The following is a 22,928-nucleotide window of genomic DNA, read 5'->3' as shown; positions in this document are numbered from 1 at the left end:
AACAAAATGAGTTTTACGAATATATTGTTAGTACAATAAACGGGGTTTAATATTGTTCGGAGTGAAAAGAGACGGATCGCGAATTTATCATATGGGCCGTGTTTTCAAACAGGAAGAAGAGCCTTTGCTGTCAATCTTAATTTTGACTCTATTATCGGTTTTAAAGTAGCTTTGTCTCTCACTGTTAACCAATTTAAGAAAGCAAAGGTGGTGTCAGAATTGCTTTGAAGAAAATTAGTTAAATGGGACAGTCCTAAATCTATCTATAACGGTCGATGGTACCATGTCAACTTTACTTTGTAGATATAACTATAACATTAGAGAGGGGTTTCACTTTGCCAGTACAGTTTTGGCAGAGTTAGAAATGGAAAAGTTAGCATGACACGTGATTAGTCTATGCGAGTGGAGTTCGAATACTTCGATGGGGTGTTTGAAGTGACTGGTGAGTGGTCTGAAGTTTAACGAGTGGGAGAGCGATTATTGTCGTTGATTCTTTCCTGATAATATATAGATGTTTTGAGAACCATGTCCTGAAAAGGAATAAAGATCAACTCCGGGTCAATAAAAACAGGTGGTGCATCATAGGGATCTTTAATTCTATCAATTACACTGTTTCGTTTTTGTACTGGATAAGAGGATAAGAAGAAGAAAATCAAGCAAAGCTACAGCAACTACTCTCAACCTAGAGGATGATGTGTTCATTTCTCAAATATCTCGTACTGGAAAATCTCATTACTTATGATAAGGCATAATGAGATCGAGAGAAGAAAGTTAATAGCGACAGTCACTTGTATCATTATCGTATAAAGAAATCTCAAAAGTGCTTCAAACTTTGGCTTTTTCATCCTTCAACGTCTTTTCATACTTGATAAAGATTATTAGAAAAATTAAGATGGCCGCAATTACTCTTTTGATATTTTTGTTAATTGATGGTTGTGGGGCTACACGATATTTCCCACGTTACGGTCTCTGCTCTATGGCTTTTTCGGAGTAGCGTCATTGGCCCTTTTCTCCTAGAACTACACCTTTCGATCGATGCTTCTGAAGTGATTTTGACGTTATATATGATGGGGTATAACGCCAGACCTGTTCAAAGACTAGAATTACACCCCTGGATATATATTACCAGTGGTGTACATGTACACTTCCTGAACAATACTCCCCAAGAGGAATAAGTACAACCGTTGGACGTGACCAAGCTCTGGAGTATTATTTCAATCCTTGAACTTGGCCAGCCCCTGGCGTTACACCCCTCTGAGGAGTGACTCCACACGGTTGTAGTTCCAGGAGAGGTACAATGCAGGCGACCCACTTTCGCCAGCCTTCATTTGATGCTTTTCAATTGCAAACCTTGTTCTAGTTATCGTCTGGATCAAACTGGATTTAAGTTTGAAAAAACACCTCCAACAACAAGATTGCTAAAAGTACCGTGCTTGTTATTATTTATCTAGATACAGCATATAAAGTAACTCCGGTAAGTATGACTGAGAACAGTAGCGGATGTTTTTTATTCGATATTGACTGGACTATTGTTTGAGAGCAATTATCCAACATATGTGGGACGTTATAACTCCGAAGGAGTCTGCAAAGGCGGCCCAGAAGTGTTCTTGTACTCGGTGGTTAGTAAAGTTTGTGTTGAGTTGGTGTATGTAAAAATGCTACTTTTGATTTATTGGAAGTACCGTACTGTAAACGTTTGTAAGAATATTAGAACCAATTTTTTCACGATTCTTATTTGTTGAAAAAGAGTTTGAACTATTTTAATTTACTGATTTGACTTGTGATTTTTATTTTTAGTGTTTTACTTAGATTTTTCAACAACGTTGCTCCTACGAAAGTAGTTCTGTAATGTACTCGTATGTTATAAATTACATTCATCTATAATCAAGAGAATCAGGGTTGTATTTTCTAGTAAGGCCGTAAGCAAGTTTCTAGTAAGATAAATACCTATGGAATGTTGTAACATTGTAACTTAAAAAGTTTCCTGCCATTAGATTTACATTATAAGAATAGAAATAATTGCTAAACGATAAGTATGGTAGAAGACATGACGTAAATATCCAATCCATTTAATCACATATCTAGTTTCTTATCCAAATTATTTTTCAAACCCCCTGTTCTCTAATGGATACGGCAATTTTAAGAATTAAGATTTTAATCTATCTCCTCATATGACAGCATGGTTTAACACAATACCCAAATTTAAACTTGGAGACTGGACAGTGTCACTGCCTCTCTCAAGTGTGTAATCTTATAAAATATTGGCAACAATTTCAAATTTATTCATACCATATTGAAACTAATACAAATTAAATTGGTAATGGTATTTTGAAAACACTTTCTGGTATATTTCCACTTTCGGTGAGTTGACAGCACAGTTCGCTAACATTCCGGGTTAGTGTTTATTCATAATATTCTGTTACGAAAACTATTTACCTCAATTAATTGTAACAAAATGGATACCTCAAAGTTTAACTATTCATCCTTAAACAAAGGCTAATTTACAAGTGTGTGCGATGGTCATAGTTATTGTGCTACTACGAAATTTCATGAAAAACCTAGAACAACTTTTCCTGATGAAAATGAAGACGACGACCAAAACGAAACTTGCTGTCAAAATAGTTTTTTAAGTAATAAACAGTACGAAACAAGCTGTAGAAGTTGAAATAAGTTCTGAACGGTACGAACATAGTAATTTTACAAAAGTAAAACCTCCTCCTATATTTGTCCCTAACATTTCCAATATAAAGAATACGATTGCGAGTATAGAGAAAGTCGATAATTCTCATTCGTGTAATTCTACTACTAGGGCAGGGTAAACATTAACACTGTTACTATTGATGCACACCGTTAAGAATTGACCTAATGAAGGAACATAATGTATCAAAGACAATATGAAAAATAGTTATTTGTGTGTGTGTGTGTGTGTGTGTGTGTCTTTTTAAGAAAAGCAGAATCTCAATAACTCTTTACTATATTGCAAATTGACCAACTCCTAAATGGTCAAGATCTGTTATATAGACACAACTCTTCAACTTTTTCTATACAAATATTTAATAATAAAAACAATTTCATACATTGATAATGTCTATGTATAATAAGTTTTATAGCGCTATCAGTGAAACCGTCACCTATCTTATCGCTATAAAGATAACAAAACTTAAAACTAGTCATCCAGGCTTCGAACTCCAGATGAATAAATTGTTTTATGGATTAGAGTTTTGCAAATGCTGAATTGAATGCTGAAATGCTGAACTGCAGAATTTTATTCTGTTACGTTCTGGTCACTTCTAGAGTGATTCTTTTCGGCCGGTTGTTAAAAAATTAAAACTTGTATACATTTTATGATCATCATTTAATTATTTATATTACTGGTGGTTTTAACGAAATAGCCTTCACCAAACTTAAGTGTGGCGTCCAACATAATTATTAGGCTTATGTGGCCGTTGTTATTACTGTCATAAAATTGTTTTCCGGATCACACCAGATGAAAAGATAGCTAATATTAAAAATACACGGTGTTCCGTAACTCTCTGCTGCCGTTTATTTAGTTTTTGTACCGTTGGCTATTTGCTGAGAACCTCAACGGAAACCATGTCTTGTCACAGTAAATTTGCTCTAAATAAATTATTTATTATTATATTTAAATAATGTTGGTGTCATTAAATTTGTGATAATATCCTCTAAAAACTGTAATTTATTAGAAAAACCAGTGGTTTTTAAGATATTCAAGGTTTAAAAGTGTAATGGCCGCCGTTTGGCCTTGTTATCATAAACATATGAACCAAAATTAGTATAATTTGAACTTATTAGTTTTTAAGATACTCATTTTTTATTAAAAAAAACATACAGTACTACAGATGGGAAACTAAGCATCAGAGACTCATGTTCATATGGTGAAATATAGTTGTCTTGACCTGAACAGTAACGTGGTACCTATACCTTTGTCCACAGAGTTACGGAACATCTTATATATGAAGATTTAAATGGAGTTAGTAGGCTAATGCTTTAGCGCTGTGTAATCCGGAAAACTTGGTAAACAGTAATCCGGATGGTAGTCGTAAACGTAACATGTTTCATTAAATTCATTAATAGCCTACCTGAAATTCATGATTAGCGAGCGAGATAAATAATATAACGAAAGCAACACACCGCCCAATGTGCAGTAAAACACTGCTTGAACTTAGCTTATCTATATTCTGGTATGTATAAATTGTTTCCAAATATTGTGTTTAACATATTATTTTGACAGTAGTCACTAGCTGTTACGATGTGCCGATATGCTTGATCTAAAGGATCTGCCATTCCTTTGAAGATTTGGCTTGTTAATAATGTATTTTAAGATAGTTCTATGAAAGCGACAAGCGTAGTGTCTAGCCACTGCCATTCTTGTCTTTGTTTGTTTCGTGTTCTAATGTGTAACATATTCACTTATTGTAAATTGTGTTTTATTGATGTGACACCCCTGTACAAGGGTAGTTTTTGTGACACCATCTACCCAGTGAACGATTAAGTCTACGTGGTGGTGTTGTGGCAACCGTGTGTTACACTGCGATTATTTATCACTCAAAGGGTTTCCTTGGTAGCAGTTAATTTAAGTCATAGGGGTGTGTTGGTTCCATTCTGACTTTATTTTTAATTATTCTTATATTTTTAAACATCTTATTTCTACTGTTAAATTTGTAAAGATTTTAGATTGCTTTTAAAAGTTTCACCCCAGCAAAATATTCCTTAAGGGGAGTCTAAATTCCATTTAACGATAATGTTAACTTTATGTTACATATCTCTGGAAGTAAGTAACCTAGAAACCTACAGTTTTGTTTGTTTGAAAGAACAGCTCTTTAGTTAGTTCCGCGTAAATTATTGTTATTATTGGTAAAAAATACAAAAATTGGTGATTTTTTTAAAAAAATATGATTTTTTAAAATTATTCTATTCTTATACCGTTCTTGAGATATATCACATAAAATGTACAAAAATGCTATTTTGCGGAAAACTACAAAAATGTAAAAATTAACACCAAAATATAAGTTATATTAACTTTAGTGTAATCCTGCACCATAAGATGGGTCGTCTGGGTCTTCTGACACCTGGTAAATGTCTTCCAGTCTTCTTTTGCTTAATGTCCTGCTTTGTTGGATTTTTTTTCAAGGTCAGTCATGGCCTTTTCTGCTTTTCGGAGTCGGTCCAAGTCCATCTTCTTCATAGCGGCAAGCATGTTAGATCCTACTTCCAGCCCTAACTCCTCTAATATTTTAAACTTGCTGGAAAACCCTTCATTAAATGATAGCACAGCATCATGTGCGCCAAATGTCAAAGTGTGCAATCGTACAAAAGCCCTTTTAGGAATACGAGACCATATGAGGTTGTTTAGTGACTCATTTGGGTTCTGGGACTTCCCTTTGAGGCACTTTGCTAATAACTCTGGATCAGACAGGCTCTTGAAAATTGGTTTTAATTTCAACATAATGGCTTCAGGGAGATGGAAATGTTTGCCATGGTCATAGGATTTATTTTCGAGTTCTGCTTTTTTATATTTACACCACGTCAATTCATCATTCGGACACAATTGATGTGTTGGCCTTTCATTTGTAGATTGGACATGAAAATATGTTGCCCAAACAGCTTTCTTCATCTCAACTACACTATGGGTGTTCCTCCTAATTGATAATCCATAAAACGTCTGAAGCTTTTGAACCGCAGCAGTCGCTAGTCGGTTTTTCCCAGACAAAGGTTTCCCATCTGACAATTTTTCTTTTTTACATTTATCTTTTAGAGTGCGTAGGCGAGTCCCCATACGCTTCTGTACATGACCTACGCACTCTAGTTTTCTAATTACTACATCAGGTCCATAAGGTAGGGATTCAGATTGATACAGTTGCATGACCAAGAAACTTTTTTACTAAAACTGTTGCAGGCCTTATTTTATTGATTTTTTTCATGGCTTTATGATTTATGTATTACAAAGTGTTATATATCATTGGAAAGAGGAAATCTCAAACTATAATGTTCAATAAAAAACCCAAAATTGAAAAAAATAAATTTTTTCAATTTAGACTCCCCTTAATCTAATCTACTATGCACGATTGATTTGTATAATGCACTTAGGAAATTATCTGAACAATAAATATTTACCAAATCAGTTTTGAGTAACTGCCTGCTGCTATCTCATTAGTACGCCTAACTAGCCTATCTCTTTTGTCACATTTTTGACTGGGACGTTTCCCTCACAAAATACCTATTAAGCACAGACAAAATATGCGTATGTGTAATATGTTTGTTTTATGTGCTATTAATGAAGTTTCTAATACGGAAATATAAACACTTAAGTGTTTGTTTAGTCTACTTGGAAACGAGTATTTCGAATCAACCTGGAATTTGGAGTGCAGGAATAAATTTTGTTAGCGAGGGCTGCAGACGCTACCTATGAACTAACTTCTCAGCTAAGTGCCCATAAGTTTCACATTTTCAATGATAGATAGCGCAGGTAGCTCCAATCCAAACGCAGTTTGTTTGGATTTTCATTGAAAAAGTACAAACATGGCGGGGTTAGGATTGTGAGTTCCCGTGTCCTAGACTATAATGAAATTAAACTTACTTAGGTGTGGATTATATTACATTTATGACTTGTGGGTGACATAAACTATGAGTTAGCAGTTATAAAAAGTGCATTTGCACTAAAGTTAAGGCCTCATGTGCCATACGAGAAGACTGCCTCACAAGACTGAAGACATTGAGGATAGTAAAGACTGAGACAGGTTAGTCTGTCACTGATAATTTTCGTTATTTTTGGATGTGACTGTTTTATTAGGCAACATTGTAATATCATTAAAACATGAATCTTAAAACATGTTATATTGTATACTCTTCTGTTTAAAATCACAATTTTACCGGCATTGTCAACTAGGCTAGTCTGTACATAGCCTATAACAGTTATATGGGGCATTGTCAAGTTTCTGTCATTCATAAGATAAAACACTTTCCAAGAATAATTTCTATGCTGAAATAGTGCAAACAAACTTCAAAATACTAGGCCTACATGTATAAATTCATCACAATCACAGAAGAACTAGGTTAGTTCATGTGTAAATAACGTTGTAGGCCTACTTTAATTGTTAACACTGTATTCAATCTTATAAAAGTAAGAATAGTATATACCTACTTTTTCAAGAATAAATTGTTTGCAGTAGTCTGTTAATACTAGCAATTTTTAAGCTTATGACCTTATTTATGTTTTTATAACAAAAAATGTATCTCAATCTGCACAACAATAAGCGGCTAACAACACAATCGAATCATTGATATTCACTAGATAAAAGTACTGAAACCAAAATGTCAGGATGAATTACGTTATAAGTATTTCAAGTTACACTATATAGTTTAGCTATTGTTATGTTTTAAAAAGTAATAATTTTATGTTAAATAAAAAAATATATATAGGTTATGTGTATTTTTAAAATGTAACAGAAATAAAAGTGTAGCATTTAGTTACTTTTAATTATTATGTTGTAGGATAAATGTGTCCGCAGCTTGTGACACAAATAAACATACACATCGCCATTGTACTTGTGGCCATTACTCAAATATACCACAGTTGACTTTATTTTGAATTAGTTTTTGAACAATATTTGTTATTCAATAGGTACATTAAAAAGAACTGACAATAATTAATTGTAAATTACTACAGTTATAATATTTTTCTATTCGATAATCTGATACCCTGATTCAAATGTTGTGGTGATCGCTTACTATACTGCAGCCTCTAGAAGAAATATGTGAATGCACCTTAATCTTATAGGCATTACAGACTTTTGTAATGGGTGCCTCTAAATAATCAACTTTATTAATTCATAAATTATCATTAGGTAACAACTGGACATACCAATAGGCTAATCCTTTTTATAAATCGATAGCCAGAATAACCTATTTTAATTCATTGTCAGATGCTTGTACTCTTTATGTAAATATACAATATCAGAAGAAAATAGAAATAAAAATCATTTATCTTTGATTTCCAGGGATACACAATTATGCTTTGGCTTTTATAAAATAATCATATAAAATTTTTGTATGTTCCTGTTTTTACGTCTGTAGAAGTACCTACTCATACAAATGAGTAACAAATAAAGAGCAATAAAAAGGTTCAGAATCTACACATTACTACCATACGAGAGACAGCAAAATCAGTTAACTGTTTATGATGGCGAGTCGATAACACATTCTAAAGAATGTTGTTGCTTGCATTTTAGCTTACCATCTTGAGGGATGTTCTCTATCTCAACAGTGCTGAGTGGCATTTGTGATTCGTACTTTCTTTTGTCAAATCAATCTGCAACCTAATTTGGTCATGGGAGCGTACTGATGACGAATCTTTCTGCTGATCTGTGCAGGCTCCAGTGAGTCCTTTGACACCACCCTGATATATCCCTCATAATAGTATCAAAAAATCAAGCTCATATCACGTGAGCGCCCCAATCCTTCTTCAGGTTGGACGAAATAAAAAGCGATGCGGCACGTAAACAATGAATATCTTAACACTTTGCAATAGATTTCCGAACAAGTTTGACGATTTGTAATTTCATACTACTGCCTGAGTGTTATACTACAAGGGAGGAACACTCCACATCATGTATCGTGTAATAGGCTTTACTGAGATTGCATATTAATTTCAAGTTTATTGCTCATTTCATTCTTGAGATATCCTGCAGACAGGTAGATAGCCAATCATACAGAAACAAATTTTTACATTTGTCTAGCAGACAAAAATAAATTGTAACAAGCCAAGGGCTTCAATGACGCACAGCCAAATCCCGTTGCTGGACATGCATCAATGTAGAACTCGTTATTATTAAGTTGGGTTTCTATGAATCTTGTAAATAAAAATGAACTACTAAATGTATTATCAAGTGCTAATCTCAAGAATGGCTGGACCAATCTGGCTAATGCTCTCTGTAAAATCTTCGTTGAAATCCGAGGAAGGTTTATATAAAGAGAATGATCTGAAGTTACATGTAATATTTTAGAGTTCAGAAAAAATGGTAATATTTAAGCTTCATAATCCCAATTTAACTGACACTAAACAGTTATTGACACTTTCAGTTGAAGTTCATCATAGAGGTAGAAACATTTGTTTGAAATTAAAATTTCAGAACAATGCTTGATCTTTAGTGTTATGCAGGCAAAAACAAAGTTAGTATCTAACTTTTACTCAGATTATACCAGAGACAAATTGTAAACCATTTAATGCATTGTAAATGCCATTATAAAACCAGCCATAATGAATAAAACTTTGAATGTTTTCACTTAAGATACTCGAAACTGGTGTTCCTTGACATTATGATTTGGGATTTTAACAGTGGGTTAATGAAGAACAGAGAAACGAACAATAACAAGCCTCAACGACCCATTGTCGAAGACTACAGTCTGAAAAATGACAAGACTTCCATAACACGAAATCTTATAAACGATTATTTTGAAATGTTGCATGAACTTAAAAAAGATTTCATCTTTATACCGGAAATGATAGGATTTTCTCCTGGACCATAATAGGCTTCAGTTCTCCAAATGAATGTATATTTTCTGCATCAGGACAAGGCAAATCCAACTATGGTACTGGAAATATTTTAAACAAAAAGTAAATTACAAGAACTGGAGGAGGTAGGTCCATTTGACTGAAGTAGATTTCAGAGAGCTACATACATTTATAGTTTTTTTATCAGGGCAATAAGGCAAACACAACTGTGGCAATGTAAGTTAGTTTAAACGGCTAAAGTAGACACCTCTTGATCGAGGTGTACTTCTGAGTCTTAAGTATATTTATGTATTTTTCCTTTATCGGCACAATAAGGCAAACCCTAATATGCCACTGAAATGTTTTATTCTCTTAGGACAAGAAATTTATAAATTGTTCATAGACCTAAAAGGATCTTTGCACTGCTTCCGGAGTGACAGTATATTGTGGATGGGTAAGTTTGGATGTAGGGATCTTCTCCTATCGAAATCCATGAGGAAGAATTTAGTGCATTAATCTCAGTCATGTCCCCTTGAAAGAAGGGGAAGCCAGCACTGAACCAGCCTCTCTCCTGTCAAAGCAGGCAGGGAGTCGTACACCCTTATGTCTAGACTAGCAACAACGTTTTGAGTATTAGGGAACCCCACCAACTCATCAGTCATCTCCCGCAGTAGACTAGACCAATCAAACTACCCTTGCACCCTAGAATCTTGACATTGCAGTTACTAATGTGCCGCTCCTGGGCATCCATAAGGTTATTCAGATTTAAGTGACATCAATCTTTGCTGAGCTCAGTATGGGTTCAACTGAAAGTGTCAACAAGCCAGAAGTTAACCCTCCAGGGGTTAAAAATTGGAAATATCTTTACCAAGTTAGGTTTTTGAGGACTAAATATATCTTTTATTTCTTGATCAAAGCCGTAAGGCAAGTTCAACTAAGGCAACAGATTTGAATTCAAACAGCCGAAGTAGAATTCTCAGTCATAAGTGCAAAACAAACTTAACTGTAGCACTGCTATGTCTTTTATCTACTAGGTAATCCTAGACACTATAATTCATCTTTTGAAATAATAAAATCCTCAATTGGCTTTTCCGCATGTTTGGTACAGTTATATTAGTAAGATAGAGGTAACTGTATTTAGTTTGTCTTTTATCTACTAAGTAATCCTAGACACTATAATTCATCTTTTGAAGTATTAAGATCCTTAATTGGCTTTTCCGCATGTTTGGTACAGTTATATTAGTAAGATAGAGGTAACTGTATTTAGTTTGTCTTTTATCTACTAAGTAATCCTAGACACTATAATTCATCTTTTGAAATAATAAAATCCTCAATTGGCTTTTCCGCATGTTTGGTACAGTTATATTAGTAAGATAGAGGTAACTGTATTTAGTTTGTCTTTTATCTACTAAGTAATCCTAGACACTATAATTCATCTTTTGAAATAATAAAATCCTCAATTGGCTTTTCCGCATGTTTGGTACAGTTATATTAGTAAGATAGAGGTAACTGTATTTAGTTTCTTATATAGTGGTGTTATGATATATTATATTATGTAAGCTAGTTATTGTGATGGAGTAAACATTTATATATATATATATATATATATATATATATATATTTATATATATATATCAATATGTATTCTCTTCATATAAAAATAAAAAACCAAATATTGGTAAACTCTTTATATGAATTTTCGTATGTCAGCATACTTCTTCAGATAACAAATAGTGTATAAATATTTACAAAATTAAATAATAAACTAAATAAATAGAAACAAGAAAAGGAACTGTAGTAGAATAATAAACAGGGGGAAAATACCTCACAGCTGATGTTTCATCATAAATACCAAAGAGGAAAAAAATTTTGAAATTAACGAGTGTTCAAACCTAAAGGAAATTTTGACCTTAAAACAAGTTGATGAGCAGTTTCGCTCCTTCTCAAATTAAACCTATTTATATTTTCGTTGGCATGCAATGGAACATTATTGATGCCTTTTAATTTGTAACAGTTTTCAATTTTGTCCTGATTATGTTCTCTGGAATGTACAGCGAGGGGCTTGTCATCTCCAAGAACAATACTGTAACGGTGACCTGTCATTCTGATACAAAGAGGGTTAGAGGTTTGGCCAATATATTGTTTGGTACAAAAATTACAATTTAGTTGATATATTATATTACTTGAATTACAATCAATTGGTCCTTTAATTGGATACGTTTTATTCGTTATGTTACTACTAAAATTTTGACTAGAGGACATAATTTTGCACGTACCACAACGTGGTTTTTGACAGGGTTTACAACCGTTAAAAATTTTCTCTCGATTTTTGTGTTTAAGATTGGTTTGAACTAGCATATTTTTAAGATTTGACGGTCTTCTAAAGATGACCCTAGGTGGTTTTGAAAATGTATCTTTAGTTTCCGATGATGACTGTAGAATATAGAAAGCAGTTTTAATTATAGGGTTTATTTAGTTAAGTCCAGGGTAGAATTTGGTAGTAAATTTAGGTTCATCTAGAGGAGAAGATTTCTTGTAATTAAAATTTTTTGTCCTATTAATTTGATTTTTTACAAGTTTCTCGGGATAATTTAACTTTTTGAATGTATTTGTTAATATAATTTGTGAAATCAGACTCTTTGCTACATAAATTCTTTGCTCGAATGGCTAAAATTTTTGGAATACTTTTTTTTATATGTGTAGGATGGCAACTAGTATAATTTAAGTAATTCATAGTGTTGGTATCTTTAACGTGAATTTTTGTTTTAAGAAAGCCTTCTTCTAAAAACACATCAACATCTACGAAGGTAATGATTGTGTGGGAATATTTCCAAGTGAAATTTAATGTTGAATATTTGTTTAGGGAATTTAGAAAATCTTTAAGGAGATCTTCACCATGTTGCCATATCAAGAAAATATCATCTATGTAACGATACCAGATCAGAGGAAGTTTATTTTGGGTATTTAAGAAATTTTGTTCAAAGAAGCCCATTCATAAGATTTCAAATTCAAAAGATTTGCATAAGAGGGTGCATAAGAGGGTGTTCCCATGGCTGTACCTTTTATTTGTAAATAGAAATCATCTTTGAATTTAAAACAGTTCATTGTTAGGATAAACTCTATTAGTGTTAAAAGGAAAGAAGTAGAGGGCTTTGAATTTGCTGATCTGGTATCAAGGAAATGTTTAGTTGCATTTATGCCTTCATCATGTGGGATGTTGGTGTATAGTGATGTGACATCAATTGTGGCTAGGATTAAATTCTTTGGTAAAGATTGCTTAATCAGTTATAGAGATATACTATAGAAAGTTAGGCTTTAATAACGCTCAGCTAAACCCTATGGAGGAACATGCACCACCATCGAAACAATGTTGATTATAAAGAAACGTTATTGAAAACTTAAAGACTATAGTTAAATTCATTCTGGAGATACTCCCCGGAGGACAGACATACAGAAAAGAGAGATTTTCTAGTCCTCTGAATGGTAGACTTCTCTAATGCTCAGTCAATAAATACATGTTTACCTGAGTAATACACGCACCTTTTAGAAAAATTGTACGAAAATAAGTCTTTCTGTATTACAAGGATAATTAAGAATAAATAAGCTATACAAAAACAAAGCTAGAAGTTTAAAGGATTTATTTGGGAATTTTTTTTAATAATTAATATTTTACGCTACACATAAAATTTATCTTAATGTATGAAATTTAACAAAGCTGTCTAATGTTTTACGAACTGAAGAAATTACATTTCTTGTGTGTTTAAATGCATTGGACCATTTTGAGACAGACAAGTCTGAAGGTGTGATTCCACATTTGAAACTTCAGGTATTACTGTTCAGCTCTGGGAGGAAACAGCTCTGTCCAAACCCAAAATAAGTCTAAAGGTAATTTCTCAAAATGTGTTCTGCTATTAAAATAAAATTATTTACTTCAAACATTGGGTGACTATGACTGTAATAGACGCCTAAGTTATGAGAACAAATACATAGAAAGTAATATATAACAGCTTATTCAAAATTTTGATGGTAGTAAATGAAAACATTGATAATTTGTGATACACTGGTTATATAAAAATACAAGATACAAAACTGTTTTCAACACACTTTATTTCTATCAATTTACAAACTCTTGAGATGTACAAATATGAGACTAGGCTCAGTGAAGTATTACTATCCTCCCAGTATTGGTTTGTATTAAAATTATATAACTTATTGATAGCTTATTAAACATATATTAATAACAAGGAAAGGATCACTTTATTTAAATAATAAATAAAACTAGGCCCGTATGTGTTTATTAACCATAAAATAACCCCTGGATATTAATATATAAAAAAAAATCATTAAAGCTGGATGTATAGATATGTTTATCCCAGCATACAATCATTAAATTTAAACATTATAAATCATTAAATGCTTTAGTGAATGACCATTAGTTTTACTACACACAAATAATAAATTTCAAGCACTTTTATACGTCCTTGTTTTTGGACATAAAATTACAGAAGATATTTTATTTCAAAGATATTATTAATACACATTCAAACCTTTTGTTGTAAAGTTTTTTTTATTATATTAAAATTATAAAGTACAAAAATTGTTCAAATGAATAAAAACCAGTAACATTATTAAATTAAACAATTATTTGGATGTGTTTGCATTACATACATATTTAAAATGAGACATCTTCCATATTCTACAATTAACTTTAATGATATAAAGGTATTTAACTTTTAGCATTGATCTTGTGGAACTAAATTCTGAATTACTAGCAGTAAATCTGGCACCTATGAACTGTTACTTACTTATACTTGTGTCCAAAAAGATTATATTTTGAATTTTAAATGATCCCTATACTTAGGTCATAAAATCATGTGAGGTGTCACATTTGATTCATAAAATATGATTTGTGTACATTCATACGTTTTATTTATACACAAGTACCTTGCATTAATTATTAGTTTAAAAAAAAATGAGAACTCGGTGATTTATAAAATAAAAAAATACAACAAAACAAAAATGTTATTGGCTATATGAATCATACCTATACAATAAATTATCATGCAAGTGTTTACAGTTTACATTAAGATAATGGAGGAAAATAATTTTTAATTTAACATTGTCTCGTATTTTGAAACAAAAAGCAAGTTTATGTGAGTACAAACTAAACTATTAAATATGGAACATTTGTTTATGTTCTTTCATCAGCTTATCTCGCAAGACAATAAAAGTTGTTCATACAAGTGGGGTAACCAGCAATCTACTTAATATTTGTCCAAAAACTTTTTCTGATGTAATAAATGCATTGAACATCATTCATAATACTGTATTAAACTATACTACATCCATTAGCTGGAAGTATAAATAATCATTAAATAAATGACAAGACTTTTTCTTGTCATGTTACTAATTACATTGTATTCAAGACAATTTTACATGCAATTTATTTGTATTTTAGAATCCTTATGTCCAATCCTTCAAGTAGCTGAAATATGAGACCCAAACTATATTATCACACTCTGTGACAACTAGATCCCGCTGTGCCTGATGAGAAATCCCATTGTAATGGCCATGATTTGTACTTAGGGAACTGTCCACTTTCATAGCATGCAAACCACTTAACACATGCCAGGCTTATGGTCAGTGGCAGCTATGAACGTTGGAGTCTAATAACTACTAAGTGAGTCTTTTGTAATTATTAATGAAAAATTATTTTTTGGGCACACTAGTGTACCACATATTTATATAATTCTTGCTTAGTACAAATTTTTAATAACAATTTAATTCAAATAGGTAACCATTTTGCTTGGTTTAAATATTTAACAAATTTAAAGTATTTAAACATATTACAATTTTTTCCATAATTGATTGAAAAATAAAATATTTTTTTATTACATTATTAATTAACATTGAACTATTCAAATTTATAAGAATACATGATTATATAGATTATAATTTAAACTATAAGACTTGTATGGCTGACTAAACGTGAACTCTATTATTATGCTATTGCTGCTTGTAGCGCTACTGCTACTAGTGCAGGATGAGCCATAGTCTCTTCATATATATCATCTGGAAGTGCTCTTGACAAGGAACATTTAGACAAAGTTCGTGGTTTGGATACTTTTAGAGAGTTGTTAAAACATGAAATAGGTCAGAGATTTTAAGAACAGTATTAGGTATCCAAATCCTGTTTGAGAGCACTTCTAAATATTGTGTCTCGTTAAATTTAAATACCAATTTATTCAAAAAATGTATTTTTATTAGTTTATTAAGAGTTATGGAACATTATAAACTTTAAAAATAACTGTTTTACTTCAGATTTCAATTGATTTTTTAAATAATCAATAAAAATTAGATGCTTAGAAGAGAATTTTAATTTTAAAGTGATATGATTGATTATAGAAGAATTATAAATTTTTTTGGTTTAAAGAATGTGCATTTTAATGTAATCTTGGTTTGAAATTGTGTATTAGTTTCAGTTTGTATTTTAATTAGTAAGTTACAATGAAATGGGCTAGGCATTTGAATACTTCTCTTTTTAATAAAATATCTGAAATAAAAGTCAAATTAGATGTTAATTTTAAAGGCTGTAATACACAGGTAAGAGGGGAGGGGAGGAAGATTTTTCAGGAAACTTAATTTCTGCAAGAATGATTTTTATGATGCATAATTCTTTTGTCAACTTCTTTTTTATGATTGTCTATATGTCTTACTATCCACAGGATATCTTGAGAATTAAATGAGCTGTAGATTTGAATTTTGCATGCAACCTCAGCGAAACCTGTATTTACACATGGTTATTCTACCTTGTAAAATGTCGTAAAGTTGACAAGATTATCGGTTAACAAGGTAAAGGTAACTAATAGTGGTCTATGCTCTTATCAATTTCTATATTATCTTCCATGTTATGTAAATTAACACTTTATAACTAAACCAAGTTTCACTGAATATAAAGTAAAACTTTACTCAGGTTTGTAGAAACAGACCCGTCAATAATAATATTGTACTTGCAGTTTTGCAAATGATATAATTATATCTTCTAATATTGTTACTTTCCATTTAGCAATAAGTAGGCCAAATATAATTTGTTATGAAGACAAGGTTGAATTTTCATTACTAGTCTCTTTGGGAGTATTTTACTTAATAGACTGTATTAAATTTTATATAATTTAAAAATAGTCTTACCTACGATTTTGGTCTGTTGATATATTTGAGTTGCTTGGTGCATGTAGAGAGTCATATGATAGTGAAATATATGCGTATACGTTTTTACCATTTGGTCATGCAACATACTTAATAGCAACTTCATAAACGCATTAATTTTTCAGAACTTTGTATCTGAATTAAAAAAAATCTAAAATGGGATGAATGTGGCTTAGGCCATGCTTCCAGGGTGGTGGGACTAGTCAGAAAGCAGGACTAAGTTGCTACAGAGACTTGTGAATCTTTCATATGCTTGAGCTTCTCTTTCATTTAGATACTTTCATATGTTTTTACCTTTGAAGTTGTTATTTTAATTATCACCTTTTCTGAACCCTACTACAAGCAATTCAATAGTGACAACATTACTATCTTTAATAAATTTTCATCAATATTGCAAATCAGGTTTTTTTTAAGACTAAGCAAGATACTTTTTTCAGAATCTGTTATTTCTTATACAACCTATAAAAATAAAAGTTAATTTATAAATACAAATTATAAGAACAAAACTTAGACACTCTAAAGATCAAACCAAAGATTCAGAAATCATGTGCAAATATTGTAGTGTGTAGTTTAAAAACTGGAAATCTTATAATATAAATGTAAAGGGCTATAAATGTATTATCCTGCATTTATTATTTTCAAATATTTAACATGAACACTATTACAAAAACTATTATGAGACATCTTGAGATATATAAACAACAGTAAAGGAAGGATACTATTATTATATAACACCCATAACATTTAAATTGACAATCTGAATAAATACAAAACAGTGCAGAACCCAACAATGTTTTTAATTATTTATATTATTTATTATAAATTTAATTTAATAATAGATAATAGTTATAATACTCTATCCTATAATAAAGAAAACAAACACCCCAAAGTATTTAGCTAAACAAATTAATACAAAGTTATATTCAATTAATATAATAACACAATAAAAAGTCACTGTTAATAATAAAAATAACATAACATAACACTGTTTTATTTAACATATAATACTCATTTTATTTTGTAGTCACTTGATATGGTATTTTAATTTTATATTATCATGTTGTGTTTTATTAATTTACAATAAAGAACAATGTCTATTCACATTAGATATTTGGAATAGAACAATTTTACAAATTCAAATATGTTTGTTAAATAGCTTGGTGATATAAAGTTATACTGCAAAAAATACCTGATATAATCAACACAAAAATGGTAAAAAAAACTTGAAGTAAAAGTTCAACAATTATTGATTTTTTTGGAACTGATTTTTATTACATTCTAAGATATATGATATCAATATGAAAAATAAAATAATTTTTCTGCGCTATATTTATTGAATTTAAAATGATTTGATTTAAATTTATCATATTCAATGTATCATGATAGTACGTTATGTGCATGTACATACTACGTTGGCGAATGTCATAAATATTGTTGCTGTTTATCATTAAATTCAACGTTGGACAAACCTGGGGCAGTTATTTAAAAGTTTGTGATTGAATGTTTATAAATAGCTGAATCAGTAATGGCTGAAGTGTAGGCAGTAGGCAAGGAGAATCTAGCTGGTTTGCTGAGCAGTTAGAAGGGTTGTTTTCCACTTGTTGATGCTAACTCAATTAGACCCACCTACTTTTGTTCTGGAGTCTCTCTGTACAGTAGGCTACTGTGTTCCAGCCCATCACAATCTAACTTTGCACTGACCTGCATACTTGAAAACTTTGTAGAAACACAATTTAGCGTTCTGGTCTTTGCAATATGATTCAGTTTGAATTAAATGTTTTTAGTTTGGTCTCTATTATTAATGAAACTAATTGAAAAAAGTTTACACTTAAAGCAGTATTAAAATATTTGTTATATATTAATAAAACTTTTCATTCATGAAATATATCATAGGAAAAGTTTTCTTATAATATTGTAAAACTAAAGATGTGTACACATAATGTAGCTATGGTGGGAAGGGTTGTTTGAATGCATACATTGTGGTAAGTTCAATTTCACCTTTGGCTTAGTGCCGAGTCTGAAATCTGAAAAGTGTCTGAAAGTGTTTAGTGCAGACTTGACTACTGACTACTGACAACAGATAAACATGACATATGTTGAATAATTGAAGAACAGAATATAGACTAGTCCTAGATTTAAACTGTACTGTTCCATCTTATCATATATGAAAAGGTATTGTTTTGGCAGTATATGGGGATTTAAAATTTTCACTAAAATGACAAAGTGAAGTACACTAGATTGGACATATGAACTGTTCAAGGTTGGAAGGCTGGAAAACTTCAGTAGGTTTAATCTTGATAGAGGATATATTTTAATGTCATTGGCTCAAGTTTTCCAAATTTTTCCAAAAATAGTTTAGAATTTGGGTTACCAAATATGTATGGGTTATATTCAGAAATCTTTCATGACATTTTCAACTTTATTTATCCTTATCTTGTATGAAATTAAAAAAAAAATGTTTTTTGCATCCAAAATGGCAGTACAGTACTTAAAAATTAAATATTGAAAAATAATTTAGAACAAGTAGTTTGCAATGCTGAGAAGTTATAAACAAATAACCCGTCCCCTTGAATAATAGTTTTGTTATCATTAAAGCTGACCTTTTAATAATTGAACAGGAACATAAAACCTTTATTTAATTTTTTTGCTTAATCAATTAATTTACTTTGTACAGAATTTTAAAACAGTTATCATTGGAAATAATCAATTTTGGGGGTGGGGGGGGGGGGGGGTGGGGGGGGGGGGGGGTGGGGGGGGGGGGGGGTGGGGGGGGGGGGGGGTGGGGGGGGGGGGGGGTGGGGGGGGGGGGGACCAGCCCCCACCACCCCAGCACCCCAGAACAACCACACACCCCACCCCCAGACCCACCCCCACACCCACCCCCCCCAGCAGACCCACCAGCCACCCAACCCACCCAGCAGACAGCACCCGCCCCCCAGCCCACCAGCCCCACCCCCAGACAACCCCAGCCACACCCCCCACCACCCAGCACCCCAGCACGACCAGCCCCAGACCAGCAAACAGACACACCCCCAGCCACCAGACAACAGCCCCAGCACCCAGCACCCAGCCCCAGCAACCACAGCCCACAGCCACAAACCCAGCCAGCACACCACCCCCCCAAGACCACCCCAGAACCAAACCCAGCCAGATCAACCACACCCCCACCAGACCCACACACCACACAGACCAGACACACCCCCAGACCCAGCACCACAGCCCAACACACACACCACCCCCAGCCCCCCCCACCCACACCCCACAGCAGCCCACACACCCACCACCACAGACCACAGCCCCCACCAGACCCCAGCAGCACCCCACCCCCACCCACCCAGCAGCACCACAACCAGCACCCACACCCCAGACAGCAGACCAGCCAGCCCCACCCAGCCACACCCCAGACCAGCCCCCCCCCCCACAGACAGCCAGCCCACCACCCCAGCACACCAGAACCCCAGACCATCCAGCACCCAGACCACAGACCAAGACCAGCCCCACACGCCACAGACAGCACCCACCACCAGACACCCCCAGCACACCAACCCACCACGACCAAGCAGACCCCCACACAAGACCCAGCACCCCCAGCACCACCACCCCACCCCCCCAGCACCCCCACCACAGACCACCCCAGCACACCAGCACCACACACCCCACCCAGCACACCACAGCCCCAACCACCACCAGCCCCAGCACCAGACCCACCAGCCCACACCCCCACAACACAGCACCCACACAGACCCCCACCCCAGACCCCCCAGACCAGACCAGCACCCCACACCAGACCACCCACCACAGCCACAGCCCACCCAACAGACCACAGCACCCCACCCCAGCCACAGACCCAGACACACACCACCCCAGCAGACCCCCCACAGCACACCAGCAGACCCAACACCACACAACAGACACCACAGCCAGCACCCCAACCACAGCCACCAACCCCCGCCACAGCCCACCCACCAGCCCCGATCGCCAGCCCAGAACACCCCACCAGCACCCCAGCACAGCCCAGCACCCAGAGCCCACAGACCCACCCCAGACCCAACCCCAGACACCCACAGACCACCCAACCAACAGCCCCAGACACCACCACAGACCCACACCCACGAGACAGCACCCCACACCCACCCAGAGCCCCCAGCCACCAGACCCCCCCACGAACAGCCCACCACCCACCACAGCACCACAGCCACCACCACAGCACCACCCACACCCACCAGACCACCAGCCCCACACCCCACCACACACCCCAAACCACACCAGCCACCCCACCAGACCACAGACCACCCCAGAACCAGCACACCACAGCCACAGCCACAGACCCCACCAGACACCACAACCACCCAGACCACCCAGCACACACCACACACCAGACCCACCAACAGCACCCGAACACACCACCAGACACCCCACACCACCAGCCAGACCACCACAGCACACCCCAGCCCAGCCAACCCACACAACCCAGACAACCCCCAACCACCACACCACAGCACCCCCAGACACCACCACCCCAACCAACAGCCACACCACCACCACCCGACCCACCAGACCCACAGACCCCCCACACCCGACCCCACACCACAGACACCAGAACACACGCCACCACACAACAGCCACCCAACACAACAGAACACCACACACAGACACCCATCAACCCACAACCAACACCACAGCCAGCACACCCCCACACAGACCACAGCCCACACAGACAGCAGCAGAACCACCCCGCACACCACAGACACACCCCCACACCCCCCACAGAACACACACACACCCACAGAACCACCACAGACACAGACAGACACCCAGACCCACAGCAACCACCACACACCACAGCAGACACCCAAGCACCACCCCAGACCACCCAGACCACCAGAACCCCAGACACACACCCCACCAGACAACACCCCCCAGCCCACCCACAGCCCACAGACCACCCACACCCAACACCCAGCAACCTCCAGCACACCCAACAGCACCAGAACACACCACAGACCCACCCAAACCACCCACAGACAGACACCAACCAACACACACACCACACAGAAACCAACCCCACCACCACACACAGACCACCAAAACCCCCAGCCACCCGCAGCCCCCAAACCACCACCCCCCAAAAAAACCCCCCGAACACCACCCCACCAGCACAGACCAAACCAACCCCCCCCAACCCCACCCCCCCCAGACACCAAAGACCCAAAACCACACAACCCACCCAGACCACACAGCCGACCACACAGACCCCCCAGCCCAAAACACCAGCCCCCACCCCAGACCCAGACCCCCACCACCCCACAGAATTGTCAGGACCATGACGCACAAATTACCAAAATAATTAAAAATACCGAAAAAAAAACAATGTAAATTACAAACAGCTAACTAGAAAAATCAATAAAACAAATAAAGAAAATCTTTCCAGAGAAATTGCGGTAGAGTCTTGGATGGAAGTATTACCAGGCTGCAGTCAATTTAAAAATATGAGATATTTCTCAATTTCTTTATGTTCTATTTTAACAGTAATTTTCCCTAAAATGTATGTTAGTAAAAATTCTAATAAGTCCAATCAATGGGTGAATCAAAGTATTCTGGAAGGCAAGGAGGAGATCTTACAGCTTAGTAAATTGTTTAGGGAGACAAGGGAGGAAGGAATTAAAAGGGACCTTAGGGAAAAAAAAAGCGAGAAATCAAAAGTAAAATCATTAAAGCAAAAAAAGAATACTATGATAAAAAAAAATAGGAAATTCAGATAATTGCATGAAAGCTACCTGGGAAATAATTAATAGGGAAGTCTGGTAAACAACAAAAAGAAAATCATAATTTTAAAGATACATTTTGAAAAAGGAAAACTGTAAGTGATCCTAAAAAAATATGCACGGCATTTAACGATTTTTTTTTATTAAAAGCTAAAAGAAAAAATTAGGTGACCTCATAGACGAGTCTGGTACAGATAATATTGCTTTGATAGATAGAGCAAATGAGCTGGGGTTTTCTCAAACCCGTTTTAGATTCACTCCTGTAACCGTTGTAGATATTCTGAATATTATTAAAATCTTTTAAAAAATAAAAGTTCTTCGGGCTTTGATGAAGTACTGTGAGACTGATAAAAGAGACAAAAGATTATTTATTAAAACCATTAACACATATCATCAACTCATCTTTTAATTTCCAGAATATTTCCAAATCAACTAAAAATTGCTAA

The 22,928-nt window shown here is 35.2% G+C and overlaps 1 protein-coding gene across 1 annotated transcript; it reads left to right on the top strand.

Annotated features, from left to right (window-relative positions):
* The first annotated feature begins 396 nt into the window (after positions 1-396).
* On the top strand, positions 397-22,044 carry LOC124356946 (extensin-like). The gene is made up of 2 exons (XM_046808311.1): positions 397-442; positions 19,580-22,044. Exons 1-2 carry the CDS (start codon positions 397-399, stop codon positions 22,042-22,044), a joined length of 2,511 nt encoding a protein of 836 aa, XP_046664267.1.
* Positions 22,045-22,928: the final 884 nt, after the last annotated feature.

This window comes from Homalodisca vitripennis, chromosome 1 (assembly GCF_021130785.1).
Source record: "Homalodisca vitripennis isolate AUS2020 chromosome 1, UT_GWSS_2.1, whole genome shotgun sequence".
Taxonomy (NCBI): Eukaryota; Metazoa; Arthropoda; class Insecta; order Hemiptera; family Cicadellidae; genus Homalodisca; species Homalodisca vitripennis.
The sequence above is the reverse complement of the archived record's forward strand: the minus strand, read 5'-3'. Positions and strand labels throughout refer to the sequence as shown.

Coding starts and splice junctions, on each gene's coding strand:
- LOC124356946 (XM_046808311.1), top strand. CDS start 397: ATGCGAGTGGAGTTCGAATACTTCGATGGGGTGTTTGAAGTGACTG. Junction 443..19,579: donor TGGGGTGTTTGAAGTGACTG/GTGAGTGGTCTG, acceptor CCCCACCCCCAG/ACCCACCCCCACACCCACCC.